At 43.1% G+C, this 17,319-nt stretch overlaps 1 protein-coding gene across 6 annotated transcripts in view; it reads right to left on the bottom strand.

Moving 5' to 3' along the window:
• Window positions 1–16,173: 16,173 nt before the first annotated feature.
• Window positions 16,174–17,319, bottom strand: part of GIGYF2 (GRB10 interacting GYF protein 2) — a 270,607-nt gene continuing 269,461 nt past the window's right edge. For all 6 annotated transcript variants that reach the window (XM_073581241.1, XM_073581243.1, XM_073581238.1 and 3 more), the window contains one exon: window positions 16,174–17,089. In XM_073581241.1, the coding sequence (XP_073437342.1) occupies window positions 17,022–17,089 (68 nt within the window). In that variant the 3' untranslated portion in view covers window positions 16,174–17,021. The remainder of the gene's footprint in view (window positions 17,090–17,319) is intronic.

Genomic DNA, 17,319 nt, shown 5'->3' with positions numbered 1-17,319 from the left:
CTGAACCTATGCAATGTGATAGAGTTTTGTCCAGGGAGCAAAGTCAGGAGTTCAGAAAGCGTAATAAGCTGTGTTTTTTTTGTGGAGATGCCTCGCATATTATTTCTGTCTGTCCTAAACGAGAGAAACGTTTTGCACACACGTTTTCTGTGGGTGGTGTTCAACCTAAGTTTCTTCTGCCAATTACTCTGATCTGCTCCCTGTCCACATTTTCCGCTAAGGCTTTTGTGGATTCGGGAGCAGCCCTGAACCTAATGGACTTGGATTTTGCTAAACGTTGTGGATTTCCTATGACACCTCTGCGGACGCCTATCCCTTTGAGGGGGATTGATTCTACTCCTTTGGCGAAAAATAAACCTCAGTTTTGGACCCAGGTGGTAATGCGGGTCACCTCAAACCATCAAGAAAATTGCAGATTTTTGGTGTTGCATAATTTGCATGATACCATTGTTCTGGGGTTTCCCTGGTTGCAAATTCATAATCCAGTTTTGGACTGGAAATCTGTGTCTGTGGTGAGTTGGGGTTGTCGGTGTGCCCTTAGTGAGGCTCCGTTTTTTTCCACCTCTCCTCAGTCGCATGATGTTCCTGACTATTTGGCGGACTTTTATGATGTATTTTGTGAGAATGAGTCTGCGTCTTTGCCTCCTCATAGGAGTTATGACTGTGCAATTGAACTGAGCCCGGGGTGTAAATTTCCCAAGGGTCGGCTCTTCAATTTATCTGTACCCGAGCACGAGGCTATGCGATCCTATATTAAGGAGGCGTTGGAGAAGGGTCATATTAGACCATCCTCTTCACCATTAGGTGCTGGGTTTTTTTTCGTGGCCAAAAAGGATGGTTCATTAAGGCCTTGTTTTTATTATCGTGCCCTCAACAAAATTACTGTTAAATATCAGTATCCGTTACCCCTGATTTCAGATCTATTCTCCAGAGTTAAAGGTGCTTGCTGGTTTACCAAGCGTGACCTCAGGGGGACGTATAATCTTATCCGCATTAAGCATGTGGATGAATGGAAGACGGCGTTTAATACTCCAGAGGGACATTTTGAGTACCTGGTGATGCCTTTTGGGCTCATTAATGCCCCTTCTGTCTTCCAGTGCTTCATGAACGACATTTTCCGAGACTTTGTGGATAAATTTTTGATTATCTATCTGGATGATATTTTGATCTTCTCCAAGGATTGGGATTCTCATGTGGAACATGTTCGGACGGTGTTCCGGATCTTGAGGGAGAATCCCCTGTATGTCAAAGGATCAAAATGCCTTTTTGGGGTACAGAGGATTTCATTTTTGGGATTTATTTTGTCTCCGTCAACTATTGAAATGGATCCGGCCAAGGTACAGGCCATTTATGATTGGGTTCAGCCCACTTCTTTGAAGGCCCTTCAGAAGTTTTTGGGTTTTGCTAATTTTTATCGGAAATTTATAGCAAAATTTTCTAGTATTGCCAAGCCATTGACTGATCTGACTAAGAAGGGTGCTGATGTGTTGAATTGGTCTCCAGAGGCTGTTTCTTCCTTTCAGGAGCTGAAGCGAAGATTCACTTCTGCCCCGGTTTTGCGGCAACCTGATGTCTCACTCCCGTTCCAGGTAGAGGTGAACGCTTCTGAGATTGGTGCAGGAGCTGTTTTGTCCCAAAAGGATCCTGTAAGATCTAAAATGAATCCCTGTGCTTTCTTTTCCCGAAAGTTCTCCCCATCTGAACGTAACTATGACGTGGGGGAATCGGGAACTGTTGGCCATGAAATGGGCATTTGAGGAGTGGAGTCATTGGTTGGAGGGAGCTAAACATCAAGTCGTGGTCCTCACTGACCACAAGAATTTGATTTACCTTGAGTCGGCCAAACGCTTGAACCCTAGACAGGCTAGATGGCCCTTGTTTTTTTACACGTTTTGATTTTGTGGTCTCTTTTCTTCCTGGCACTAAGAATGTCAAGGCTGATGCTCTTCCTAGGAGCTTCTTTGCGGATTCTCCTGTGGTGACCAAGCCTGTTACCATCTTAGGCGAAGGGGTAGTTCTTTCTGCCATCTCGCCCGATTTGAGACATGCTCTGAAAGAGTTCCAGGAGGACAAACCTGAGTGTTGTCCCAGTGGAAAGTTGTATGTTCCTGACCAGTGGAAGAAGAGAGTGATGTCTGGAGTTCATTGCTCTGCATTGGCTGGTCATCCAGGTACTTTTGGTACTAGAGATCTGGTGAATTGGTCTTTTTGGTGGCCCGCCGTGTCTCGTGATGTCAGGAATTTTGTGCAGTCCTGTGGGACTTGCTCCCGGTCTACACCTTGTTCTCGCTCTAGTGGGTTGTTGATGCCTTTGCCGGACCCCAGGAGGCCATGGACCCATATTTCAATGGATTTCATCTCTGATATGCCTGTCTCTCAGAGAATGACTGTTATTTGGGTGATTTGTGATAGGTTCTCTAAGATGGTTCATCTTGTACCACTCCCTAAGTTGCCATCTTCTTCTGAGTTGGTGCCCCTGTTTTTGCAACAGGTGGTTCGCTTGCACGGGATTCCTGAGAACATTGTATCTGACAGAGGAGTTCAGTTTGTGTCTAGATTTTGGAGGACGTTCTGTTCCAAGCAGGGAATTCAGTTGTCCTTCTCCTCTGCGTTTCACCCTCAGACCAATGGGCAGACGGAGAGAACAAACCAGACCTTGGAGTCGTATTTGAGATGTTTTATTTCCGCTGATCAGGATGATTGGGTTTCATTTTTGCCCTTGGCCGAATTTGCTTTAAATAATAGAGCTAGTTCTGACACTTTGATGTCACCTTTTTTTTGTAACTTTGGGTTTCATCCTCGATTTTCTTCAGGGCAGGTGGAGCCTTCTGCCTGCCCAGGTGTTGACACTGTGGTGGAGAGAATGCACCAGATCTGGGACCAAGTGGTGGATAAGTTATCTCTCTCCCAGGAAAAGGCCCAGCGGTTTTCCAACCGACATAGGACCGTTGGTCCCCAGTTTAAGGTGGGTGATATGGTTTGGTTATCATCAAAAAAATATCCCTATGAAGGTGGCTTCTCCTAAGTTTAAGCCTAGATTTATTGGGCCTTACAAGATTTTGGAGATCATTAATCCGGTCTCTTTTCGGTTGGCTCTTCCTGTCACATTTAAAATCCATAATGTGTTTCATAAGTCCTTGTTGAAGAGGTTTGCGGAACCAGTAGTTCCTGGGGTGGCACCTCCGGACCCTGTATTGGTTGAAGGTAACATGGAATATGAGGTAGAGAAGATACTGGATTCCTGTCTGGCTAGACGGAGACTCCAGTATTTGGTTAAGTGGAAGGGTTATGGTCAGGAGGATAATTCCTGGGTCTCTGCCTCTGATATTCATGCCAAAAGATTGGTGCGTGCCTTTCATCGGGCTCACCCTGATCGCCCTGGTGGCGTGGATGAGGGTTCGGTGACCCCTCCTCAAGGGGGAGGTACTGTTATGAGTTCATTTTCCACTTCACCATTGAGGTCTGATGAACTCCCTCTTCTGGTGAAGGAAGGTAGTGAGGCTGATTACCAAGCACCTGAGCTGGGAGAGGATGACTGGGCGACGGGGATCTCTGACTGGATATAAGGCAGCAGACGCCCTTCTGCCTCGCTGCTGATTTCTCTGTGGAATTCTAGGAGACCAGTGATTCCTGCTCCTCAAAAGCTAAGTTTTCTGCTTTGCCTTTTTGCATTTGTGTTTTGGTTTTAGTTTGCCTTGCTTTTCTGGTTTCTGCCATTCCCTGCTGGGGTGAGCTGAATTCCTTTTTTGTCGGTTTGCTCTGTCTTCAGAAAATACCTGAGTACTGACAGTCTTTTTGAAGCCTAGCGTCTTCAGGGCCTTTTTCCCTGTCAGTCTGTTGGCTCTTATTTTTATAGGGTTTTTCGTGGATTGCAGACAGCAGCTTTCCTATCCTGTCCTATCTAGTTAGCTTGGGCCCCATCATTTGCTCAGTCTATCTTTCTATCTGTTAGTGTTTTTTCTTCTTGCTTCACGTCATTATATGTTGGGGGCTGCCTATTGCTTTGGGGTCTGCTCTGGGGCAGTTTAGATTTCCCTTTCTGTCTTTAGGCTAGGCAGTTCTCCGGCTGTGATTGAGGGGTCTAGGGCATCGTAGGAACCCCCCACGGCTACTGCTAGTTGTTGTTGATAGGTTCAGGGGTCTGCAATCCGATAGCTAGCATTTCTGTTTTTGCCTCCTACGGTGACTCATTCATAACAGGTGTCCTCAATGCGGAGAAAAACAACCAGATACTCATCCACTATGTAATGCCATCATGAAGATGCCTGATTAGTTCCAGATTAATTCTGCAGCAGGACAATGGCCCTGAACATAGAGCCATTGTCATTAATGGCTATCTTAAAGGTAAAGAACAAGGATTCTTGGCAGTTATAATTTGGCCCCACAGAGCGCTGATCCCAACATTATCCAATCTACCTTTTATTACACAAAGAGACAGTAGAATTTGGACAAGCAACAGCCACAGATCTATGGTTAGTTCTCCAAGATGTTTAGAACAACCTCCCTGCATAGTTCCTTCAAAAGCTGCCTGCAGGATACCTAGAACTGATGCTCTGATTCTATGTTAAAGGCAAATATTGATTTTAGAGTCATCTTTTCTTTATTCTATTTTTATCAATAAAATGCAAACTATTAAGACTTTACAACCTCCCAACTGAATTCCTTCAAACCCTGCACATCTCCAACAAAAGGCTCAGATGTACAGTAAAGATAAAAATAATTGAATTTTACACCAGTATTTTTAATAACCCTATCATACCCTGATCGGTACATCCCAATTATTAATATTCTAACTTTATAAAAATGTCCCTTTCTTCACACGAATGCAGTGAATGCAGAACACATAGGCGCACACATTCCACACACAAGTGACAGATCTGGCACCCGGCTGTCAGCGCAGCCTAGTTAGGGAAAGGAACAGTCTTGTCTTCCAGAACAACCTTTAAAGCGCCGGCTGGGCTGGAAGTGAAAGTGAAGGTTAAAATGCTACATTTACAAGAATGTCACCACTGCTTTACTAACAATATGAAAACAAAAAAAAAGTAGTAGCATTGCCTTGTCTAGCTTAATAAAACATTTTCAGATACCCAGTTATTGAATTCTGACTGTTATGGCTATAAAGGGCCCAGCATAACTTGGACAATTAGTGCATTATGGTCATATAACATGTAATGTAACCATTAGCGTATGCAATATTTATCTCCCGTGTGGGTGCTGGGGAAAAAAGAAAAGGAGTATTTCCTTTACAAATTCTGACACACGACAGCTAATTGATCAAAGGTATACTCTTACCAAAGCATCATCGGAGACAAAGTCACATATGGAAGTTAGTGGTGGAAAGTGCGACTGCCAACTAGTTTCACCTGCTCAAGCTGATATACTATCCCAATTTGATAGCCTGCAGTCTCAAATAGTGACTGCAGACTTTTCTTTAGAGACCTGACAACCCCTTTAACCATGTGCCTCACCCTCCACCATTTATTACAAGTAAAAGACAGATACTGATACATTCTTTTTATTATTCATTTCAATTTTCTGATAGATTTTCCCCCAACCCATTTTCTGTATGATTATATGGACAACCATCTCTCCCAAGATCTTCTTTATAACACACACGAATCATAGGGTTCATCGACATCTATAGCTAGGTGCTGTAGGCATGCTCTGACCTGTGCAGGTCACTGTGCATGGAGGGGACCTGTGACCATCACCTAGTGTGATTGGTGGACTCTGTACTCTATACATATTGGTTCCACCATTATTTTTCGGCATGTGACGACGATAAGATGACGGCTATAAAATGAACTTCACGGAACAGCGTTAGCTTGAAAATTAGAAGACCATCACCAAACATTCTTCAAAATCAGTGGAAGATACAAACTTTTTGAACAAAAGGTAATTTTCTGATAACATTCACTTTTAAACAGCAGACAAGCAGCGTACCAATAGCGAGTGCCACTGAAAATTCCTACATTTCCCGTAGCAAAATATCTGATTGGGTGAACCAAGTCTAGTGCGTCTACTGTGAACAGGTCCATCTATGATTTTATATATAAAAGCTAACACACACACTACCGTTCAAACATTTGGGGTCACCCAATTGTGTTTTCCATGAAAACCATACTTTTATTAATCAAGTGAGTTGCCAAATGAATTTCAAATCTAGTCCAGACATTGACAAGGTTCGAAAAAAAGATTATTTGAAATAATAATTTTCTCCTTCCAACTTTGCTTTCGCCAAAGAATGCTCCCTTTGCAGCAATTCCAGCATTGCAGACCTGTGGCATTCTAGCAGTTAATTTGCTGAGGTAATCTGGTGAAGTTTCATCCCATGCTTCCAGTAGACCCTCCCACAAGTTGGTTTGGCTTGATGGGCACTTTCTGCGTACCATACGGTCAAGCTGCTCCCACAACAGCTCAATGGGGTTGAGATCTGGTGACTGCGCTGGCCACTCCATTACAGATAGGGAAGAAGCAGGCAGCTGGTATTCTAAGTAGTTATTGCATAATTTGGAGGTGTGCTTTGGGTCATTGTCCTGTTGTAGGATGAAATTGGCTCCAATCAAGCGCTGTCCACAAGGTATGGTATGACGTTGCAAAATGGAGTGATAGCCTTCCTTATTCAAAATCCCTTTTACCTTGTACAAATCTGTCACTTTACCAGCACCAAAGCAACCCCAGACGATCACATTACCTCCATCATGCTTGACAGATGTCGTCAGGCACTTTTCCAGCATCTTTTCAGTTGTTCTGCATCTCACAAATGTTCTTGTGTGATCCAAACACCTCAAACTTGGATTCTTCTGTCCATAACACTTTTTTCCAATCTTCCTCTGTCCAATGTCTGTGTTCTTTTACACATATTAATCTTTTCCTTTTATTAGCCAGTCTCAGATATAACTTTTTCTTTGCCACTCTTCCCCGAAGGCCAGCATCCCGGAGTCGCCTCTTCACTGTAGACCTTGACACTGGCATTTTTCATGTACTATTTAATGAAGCTGCCAGTTCAGAACATGTGAGGCATCGATTTCTCAAACTACAGACTTTAATGTACTTGTCTGGTTGCTCAGTTGTGCAGCGGGGCCTCCCACTTCTCTTTCTACTCTGGTTAGAGCCTGTTTGTGCTCTCCTCTGAAGGGAGTAATACCAACCGTTGTAGGAAATCTTCAGTTTCTTGGCAATTTATCGCATTGAATAGCCTTCATTTCTAAGAACAAGAATAGACTGTCAAGTTTCACATGAAAGTTTTTTTTTCTGGCCATTTTGAGAGTTTAATGGAACCAACAAATGTAACGCTCCAGATTCTCAACTAGCGCAAAGGAAGGTCAGGTTTATAGCTTCTCTAATCAGCCAAACTGTTTTCAGCTGTGCTAACATACTTGCACAAGGGTTTTCAAGGGTATTCTAACCATACATTAGCCTTCTTACACGGTTAGCAAACACAAAGTACCATAAGAACACTGGAGTGATGGTTTGTTGGAAATGGGCCTCTATACACCTATGAAGATATTGCATTAAAAAACAGACATTTGCAGCTAGAATAGTCATTTACCACATTAGCAATGTATAGAGTGTATTTCTGAATCATTTAATGTTAGCTTCATTGGAAAAAAATTGTGCTTTTCTTTCAAAAATAAGGAACTTTCTAAGTGACCCTAAACTTTTGAATGGTAGTGTATATATATTTATTAAATAGAATTTGTGTCTGAGAATTTAAAAATGTCCTAAAAAGCGCATCAGAATTTTTAAAGGGCGCTTCCAGGTGATTGTTAACAGGTGCAGTAGAGGTTGGCCAAGAATGTGTAAGTTTAGTATTAGACAATGATATGAGCTGGTTTTTAGCTTAAGTTGCAGAAATATATGGGAATCTAGACCTGAAAAGAAACTTGAAAGGAACCTGTTATAAAAAAAATAAATAAAATTAACCTCCAGATATCGGGTTACTCTGTGTATTAATAGCGTTCTGAAGCTGCCTGACGCTTGACCTGAAAGCCCCGCTGCCAGGAGGAAATGAACTTTATCCCCTAGGGCAGACTCGGGCTTTCAGTCATAGAGGTGGGTCGGAATTACTCACTATGCACTGGGCAGTGACTGAAGCCGCTCCTCTACTCTATGACTGAAAGCCCAAGGCTGCCAGGAGGAATAAAGTTCTCTTCCTTCCTGCAGCACTGCTCTCAGTGCGGGCACCGGCAGCTTCAGAATGCCTTTAACCTGCAGATTAAACGCATATCTGAGGGTAATAGATATATATATTTTGCTTTTTACACGACAGAATCCCTTTAACAGTAGATCCAAGCATTTTTACAGGCAATGTCGTGTGAGAATTATTAATGAGACGGCGATGAAGTATCTGGAATTGTTCAGTGCTGTGCTGGATATTATGGCTTTCAGATCAATTTTACTGGATAAATGAATTGTGAACACTGCGACTCACACATTTGACACGAGAATTGGTTGGTGAGGAAATGTTGACCACTTTTTATAAGTTATAAATCTAATATTTACAGATCTTAGAATAGAGTCTGGGAGGGGATAAAAGTATTTGAGATGAACAGTGCTTCAATGTGTTACACAGGCAACGGAGCAGACGGGGGCCTACATCGGACTTGTTTGCACACCAAAAATAGAATGTACTGCTAGATGAAGAAAACGGAACTTTTTTATTTTTTAGACTTCCAGTTACATGTTTGTAGGAAGGAGAATTAAAAAGATAGAAAACATAAAAAGAACTGGTATACATTTGGAAAGGGCGTCTCTCTACAGAGTCACACAGAAAGCACGAAACTCCATCATAAGACAAAATAAAAAAAAATAAATAAATAAATAAAAAGGTTAAGTCTTAGACACAAAATTCCTTCTAGGCTACAAATAAAGCAGAATAATAGTATTAATATATAACACAAGCAGCGCTCCAAAAACAATGACGAAAAGATGAAGATGTCTTCATTGACCCATTTCACAAAAACGACATTTCGGCTTCAGTGCTGAGCCATTGTCTAGCTTTGGACAGAAGTCTAAATGTGATGATTGTGCTTTGGGTCAATACAGACACCTTCAATTTTTCATTTTTTTGTAGTACTGCCTTTTCTACTTTTATATCTGTATAGAGCACTAACTTGGGGACTCAAAAGCTTACTCCCACCCTTTTCCAGTGCGGTTTTCTTTGGACTCACCATGAGAAGTAAGGCCTGTTTCACACTTCCGTTTTTTCAAATCCGTCAAAATCCGTTGGTTTCCGTAAAAAAACGGATCCGCCATTTTTTTGCAGGATCCGTTTTTTTTGTCCCATAGACTTCCATTAGTGGTTACCTCGGATCCGTCAAAAAAACGGATCCGTTTTTTTAAAAACGGATCCGTTTGCATCAGTTTCCGTCAAAAAAACGGAAACGGATCCGTTTGGCGGACACAAAAACGGAAGTGTGAAACAGGCCTTAATCAAGTAGAGATCCATGTTGTCTTGGGCCCCGTCACACACAGCGAAATCACTGATTTTGTGACGCTCCAGCGATATCGCTGTGACGGGGATCAGCGATCGGCCCCCCTGCCGGGTATCGCTGATCGTGCATGATCGTCCTGGGCCATTTTTTGATCGTTGGTCTCCCACTGGCATGTGGCAGCAAGAGATCAGCGACACTGGTTTCCAACGTAAACATCGGGTAACTAAGCCGCGTGGCTCTTGGATACCCGGTTTACTCTAGATAGCAGCGTGCGCTGGTATCTAGGGTAAACAGCGGGTATCCAAGAGCTGCGCGGCTTAGTTACCCGATGTTTACATTGGAAACCAGCGTGCACGCTGGTATCTAAGGTAAACAGCGGGTATCCAAGAGCCGCGCGGCTCTTAGATACCTGTTTACCTCAGATACCAGCTTGCTCGCTGGTCCTGATCGCTGGAGGGGCTATGTGACAGCTCACCAGCGATCAGCCCAACGATGTCCCAGCGATCCCATCCATGTCGGATCGTTGGTGGGATCGCTGGGACATCGTTATGTGTAACAGGGCCTTTACAGTCAAGAATCAAGATGTAGGTTGCTCTGAAACCTTCCTTTCACTGGAAGTAAAATATGCCCCATCTAGTCTTGTGTATAATTAGTAGAAATCATTCAACAGATCTCTGTACCGAACTCTGATATATTCAATTAGAAGGTCACCCCTAAAAATGTTTTTTAAAGTAAAAAAATGTTAATTTTTCTAGGTTGCGCACTCCACCCATCCATATATTACACTAGTACCTTCCCATGAACCTACTGAAGCTTCACAGTGTTTGTGCATCGGTGACCATAACTGTACATAATATTCTAGAAGTGTTCAGACGAGAGACTTGTAAAGTGGTAGAACTGCGGTGTCCTGCTTCTATGTCCCTCTTCATGGACCTGGGCTGCCTGACACCGGATGCTTCAGTTATGTCTAATTAAAATTCCGACACAAGAGGATGCCAATGAGAGGGGAAGGCCTCATTCACACAACAGTGATTTTGTTCTACAAGAAAAACTGGTCTGTTTCATCAGTGATTTTTTTTGTTTGGGTCTGTTTTTACCCAAGTTTCCTTGAATGAGAACCAAACAAAAACTTAGTTTCTATCTTTTCCTATCGTTCCATGAAAAACAGGGAGCACGTGGATGACATCAGAGTGCTGTCCGATTTTTTTCACGGGCATGTGAACGGCCCCATACACTATTATAGGTACGAGTGCCATCTGTGAAAAACTGCGCTATAACACATATGCAAAAAAATGTAAGAGCCCTCATGGTAGTAGTAGACCAACAAAACATCTGTGGCTGGCACACATCTCATGCACGTTCACACATGTCACTTTGAAAGCTGCTGCATTTCACGCTCATTTGCACACATGTAATGTCTCCCTAAACCTCAAAATTGTGCGGCTGTAATATGGCATAAAATCAGTGTGTATGGTGCCCTAATCGATCAACTGAATTCTGCATGAATCGGAGACAACAAAATGTGATCTTGTCCATTGGATGGCATGTGTGGGCATGCTGCATTTCCATTCCATCTCATACACCATCCTTTATGGTCTGGTCTCTTTTCCACTGAAGTCCTCTCCACAGACCGCCCGAATAACAGGAATGCTCGTTTCCAGATATTGTGCAGAGAAAACAGGCTGACGGTCACCCGATGAAAGAGCAAAAGGCTTGCTTGTCGGGTAAAATTACCTCCTGGCTGGCTTGAAAACAAAAATCATCGTTCTCCACAGCAGATCGTCCAGAGTAAAGAGGACCTTGTATGACAATGTACGCACACAGAACAATCTATTGCTGATGGTTCTGTGCACATAGGAGATGAGATCTGCCTATCCAAACAGACCATTAAACAACCGCCAAATGAAATAGGTAGCTTAATAGCAGTCATATAACGCTGGGAGTCGTTTAGTGTCAACGAGCCCGTATAAAGCATTTTAGTCATTTGGCCTCAATTTTTTTTTATACCATTCTTAAAAATATAAAGTTCTCAATAGGCAACACGAACTACAATATGTATTCACATCTAGGGAACTGAAGTAGTCACATCAGATGTTTGGAGAAACAAGTAACGTACAGGATTTATAACGGAAGATCTACTGAATATACTGGTTGGTTCGGGTGTAAATTTTCCATCTATGCCAACCTTTAGCTATTGGTGAAGAGCGAACGTTCTCTAACCGAGTGTCTTCGGCGTGCTCGAAAAATATGTTCTAGTCCCCGTGGCTACATGTCTCATGGCTGTTAGCTACAACACATGGAGGGATTCCCTGCTAGGCAACATTTTTCAAGCACAAAAAGTCAGAGGGGACTCGAACGTTTTTCAAGCACGAAGACACTCTGTTAGCACGAGCATGGTCTGATGACCCCTTATCTGAGCACGTTCGCCCATCACTGTTATCCATACAGCATGGCTAGAGTGATTTTAGTGCTGTCCTTCTATGTTGCATTTCTTACAGAATACGGCTTGTACTTTTCAATGACAAATCTGCTGACAGCATTTGTCAGAATGAGGCAATATGTGCCTTTACACACTCGTGTGAAGATATACGGTGGAAGCAGCACATCAGTCACAATGCTTCATTAGGCGAAGCTAACTGTCCCGAGTGTGGCACCAACCTGCTATTTTATTTTATTTTTTTAATTCCCCCCAAAATTGGATATATACTGATGTGAATTCACTAATGTAAGGTGCTGTGGAATATGTTGGCGCTATAGAAACAAAATTATTATTATTACTGAATAACCTAAAATTTGGCACATTACAAGCATGTTCAGCATATGTAGGATTAATAATACATCTTAGTAAATGTATACAACCATAAAGGACATTGGTCAGAACCATGGCCGGCGTCAGCTTCAAGCTAGTGGCCACAACGGGCGAATGGCCAGTGGCTGCATGAAAGGCGCCCTGTTATGTTACACAAAAGGCACCTTGTCCACTCGTAGAGCCCTGTGCAGACCCAGCCCTGTGTCCACCACAAATCTTACATCAATTTATTTACAGAAAAGCAGAAAAGAAATGTGGAACACGTAGGTACTCATCAGGAATAAGAGTGTATATATATATATATATATATATATATATATATATATATATATATATATATATACATATATACATACACACACACACACATACACGTTCGTATGTGTATACAAACATATGTACTTATACATATTTATGGACTAGCTATCCGATAAGTTACATGTATATCATGACCAAAATATACCAAAGATCTCAGCCAAGAAAAAATCTTAACAAATTACATAATACACTGGTAATCCCAGCAACTCCTGGTGCTGCTTACACCAGAAAGGACCTAGTCAGCTACAGGCCCATAACCAATGCTTTCACCTAGTAAGTTAGTTGCCCCTTCATATTACCTGTGAGGAACGCAGGGAGAAGAATTCCCGTAAAAAGCAGGAGCAGCACGAGTTGTGGGGTCCTCGAGCAAGCCATGTTTATCTACTGCCGGGAAGATGTAAAGTGTGAGAGGTGAGATGTTATGGAGACCTTGCAGCTTCTGGGTTAACAAAGGTGTCTCTGTCCAGTGAGGATGGAAATGTTTAGCTGAGGATCAAGAGAGAAAGCGCATACACACCCCAGACACCTTTCACTCCCCTCATAGCCCTCCTACTCAATCACGTCAGGGACCAGTACCACCCATCAACATTCCTGTTCTAAACCACCCCAAAAAAAAATCATCCACCTCCAACTGACAAGTACTAAGTTACAAGAAAGACTTTAGAAAGCCTAAACAGTTAGGACCATTCTGTCTCTTATCTAACAAATGGTGGAAATGAAGTGTGATCACTAAAAGATGAAGAACAGTTGTGTAACTTTCTACATCAACAGGTTGGAAGCCCATCCAGATGAGCTGACATCGTAGACAATCTTTTGCAAGCTAAATACAGCCCGAGACTGATTCCTGTACAGACTGTGGGTCTCCTGTCCTAAACCCAACCATCCAGGCATGAAACATGGATATGTGAATCCATCCATAGCCTGTATTCAGACGAGCATTGTGCTGTACCATGTGCTCAACGCCCAGGGCACTAACACGATAACACAGGGCACTAACACTTGCCATTTAACACGGGTTATTCTATATATGGACAGAAGACCAGTGTTCAAAAAACTGCAGCAGTTCCCACACCCGTCTGCCATGTGGATAGGCACACTGAACTCATTGGCCTCCGTTTTAGTAAGGCCGCGTGAAACTGGTCTTGGGATAAATTCAAACTTCTGGACCATATAGAGGCCTTACTTTCTTATTCTTATCAGTTTAAATCCCAACTAAGGGTACAGTCACACATAGCGACTCACCATCGATCCCGACGATATCGTGTCAGGATCGCTGGTGAGTCGCTACATGATCGCTGGTGAGCTGTCAGACAGACAGCTTCACCAGCGATCAGCACCAGCGACGCCGAGCGCGCGGCGTCGCTGTGTACATTAGTTACCAGTGCGCTGATGCAGGGAGCTGGTAACTAAGGTACACATCGGGTTTCTAAGGGACGTGCGTCACTTAGAAACCCGATGTGTACCTTAGTTACCAGCTCCCTGCATCAGCGCGCTGGTAACTAATGTACACATCGGGTTTCTAAGCATAGCGCAGTGCTTAGAAACCCTGCGTTTACCTTAGTTACCAGCTGATCACTGGTCTCCCGCCTGTCACACGCAGCGATGCGTGCTGGCGAGCGGGGGACCAGCGACCAAAAAAATGTCCAGGGCTTTCCTACAGCGATACCGGCAGGGGGGCCGGTCGCTGATCGCTGTCATACACAGCGATCTCGCTGTTACGTTACAAAACTTGTGACTCAGCAGCGATCTCGCTAGCGAGATCGCTATGTGTGACGGGGCCTTAAGAATTCAGGACATGGGAGTTGTGATAAGGACTTCTTCACAGGACCTTGTAGCCTCTGCATTTTCTCATCAGTAATAAGGCTGCAATTCCTGACCCAACCACCATCCTCCTGAACCCATCATAGGCATATATAAATACTGTTCATTCAGGGGTCAAGTCACACAGATGGGATTGTGTTTTCAGCCATAGAAGGAAAAAAAAAAAAAAGAGATACAGATGCTATATGGTCATGTGAATAAGCCCTTATGACAATTCTCTTAGCTCCTTAACGACCACCGATGAGCCTTTTAACGACGGCAGTTAAGGGTACTTATGCCTCAGCGCGCTGTTCAATGCCTCTGAGAAATAAGTGTATAACGCCCACCAGAGTTGGAATTTCTCTCAGAGAACATAATTCGGGTCAGTTTTTACAGATCTCAATGTTGCGATCACCATTATTCACAGAATAACGGCGAACGCAAGAAAAAAAAAAAGTCCGATTTCCCATTTAATTTCTCTCTCCTCTGATGTGATTGCACATTAGAAGAGAGAGACAGAACGCATAAAGCTTATAAATGGTGACATATCTAAATATAAAGTAAAACATAGTTGTATAACATTACCTCATTTGCTTGCATAGGACTGCGGAACCTTTTATTACATGTGATCATCATCCTCCATATGTGAAAAATACCGTCAAATGAAACCATTTTATTATTTTGGAAGGGGGTCTATATTTTAACTTTCCAGTGAACATTTCAAGATTCTCCTAAATTAAGCTCCTCCTTTCTGGACAATACTTTTCCAAGCTTAGTGTCTGTAACAAACATGAAATTAATTTTCCCATTGGTATTATGTATATGAAGAAATGTGTCACCATGTAAGTATACCCAGATCATGTTACAGCCATTGCTTTTCCTTTTCTTGGACATGACATTAGCGAGCTCACAAAGCGAACCGAAACCTGAGCAGGAAAATAAATAGCAACTTTTCAGTGATAAGTTGTAAAATAAATTAGGCTTTAATACGATTTTGTCTCAGGAACTATTTGTTCATGTAATAACCCCAACAATATAATGAAAAAGAAGAAGCGGGCGGCACCGCTGTTACCGTGCTAGGATCCGTGGCTTGCAGCAGGCGGTGAGCTCACATGGAGGATTCCCGGGTGCTTGACCTCATAACAAATCACTTGTGGTTTCCAAAGAAAGAAGGTCGCACTCTGCGAGATAATAGTGAAGATTTATTGACACATAATTACATGTCACGTCGGGGATGTGATAACAAGAGTGTCAAATGGCTGACAACGGCCGTTTCGCGCTACTCGAGCGCTTCCACGGTCCCGTGGAAGCGCTCGAGTAGCGCGAAACGGCCGTTGTCAGCCATTTGACACTCTTGTTATCACATCCCCGACGTGACATGTAATTATGTGTCAATAAATCTTCACTATTGTCTCGCAGAGTGCGACCTTCTTTCTTTGGAAACCAATATAATGAAAAAGGCCATATTATAATTTTGTTTCCACCACTGCAGAATTGCTCTCCTGAGCTGCATCTTCCGGCCTAGAGGAGAAAGGTAGTAGTCTTCATTAATGTGACACTCAGCATTAGCAGGACACTGGAGGACTTGGCTCTACGTAGCCAATCATGGCACTCCAGCGAAGCCTCTGCAGATAGAAGTCATGAGCCTTGGGATCACTTTTTGGTGGCAGCTGCCAATGCTTGATCGTCCATCTCCTGGCAATTCTTAGATGATGGAGGAAGACTATAGCAGATGCATGATTGACACGCGACGCTCCTCTGCGCACTCACATGACGGTTCACAAAGCAATAAGGCATCCAAATCAGAAATGTGTTATAACACAACCAGCGCTTTATTAAGGTCAGACCTGGCATCAACCCAAATCACTGCACACTGGGGCAAAACCTTACAGTGGGTCCAGGAGCCGTGTAAACATAAGTGCGTTTCCTCCTATCCACAGAGGATAGAACAATGCAGGGGGAGCAGGTATGCAATAACTCAACAGCACCAAAGTGTGGATATATCTTGTCTTGCAGCAAACTAAAAGATGACTATATCTTTCATTAGAGTAGTCTTAAGAACCTCTGCTCCCACCTGCAAAAACACAAAATTCACTTAAGGTACTTGTGATAAGGTGTGGGAAGTGGACACGAGATGAAAGAGTGAAGCCATTATTACCTCTGCAGTGTGACCACTCCATTAGTGCAAAGGATCCCTATTCACCGTCCACACTTTACAAAAGCTCCATAAACGCTTATGTTGCCAATACTCTGACATCCAGAGAACTGAACCCCAAGATGGCAGTGCAGGAAGGTGCAAAGTCCAACCAAAAAGCCTCCTCTCTCCACCTAATAACGGTGGAAAAAAGTAACAGACTGTGTAGCCTCTGAAACGAGACCGGACAGTACTGTGATGGAAAACAAAAAATATCTCCCCGTGACCCACTCTCCAACCCCCAGAGTGGCCCCTCCACCATGCCCACGAATATCTAGGACAGTAGAGGGGGTAGTTGTCCTTGAATCATCTTGATGCTCTGGGGGAGGTCGCCCTGTGAAGATCCCAGCAGGGCACGGGGAGTGTGTTCTGGGGGTAGGTGGAGTCATATGTTCAGCTTTCCCCCTCCCATTGAAGCCGAGGTAGGGGAGGGGGACGGGTTACCTCTACCCCACCACAATAATCAGTAATCTTCTAAAGTCTCTATTTCTCCCATGTTCAACCTCTCAGAGGAAGCATTAACAGAAAATCCTGAAAAAAAAAAAGATAAAAACAATGTAAAAGAAGCAAGAAAATATTGGTATGGGCCAATTTACATGATCGTATTGTAGCCAGAATTTCTGGTCCAAACAAATTTTTGCTTGGCGCCCGTAGCTACGAGACAGTGATGTTATGAAGTAAGGGGACATTCCTTCAAACAATAGTACGAAATAACCCAGCGCTCAACTAAATATGCAATTAAAGTTTTAATGATAAATAAG

Source organism: Dendrobates tinctorius, unplaced genomic scaffold (genome assembly GCF_039654945.1).
Source record: "Dendrobates tinctorius isolate UK_male_01 unplaced genomic scaffold, ASM3965494v1 ptg000069l, whole genome shotgun sequence".
NCBI classification, from domain to species: domain Eukaryota; kingdom Metazoa; phylum Chordata; class Amphibia; order Anura; family Dendrobatidae; genus Dendrobates; species Dendrobates tinctorius.
Note: the sequence above shows the minus strand (reverse complement) of the source record. Positions and strands in the feature narration are given on the sequence as shown.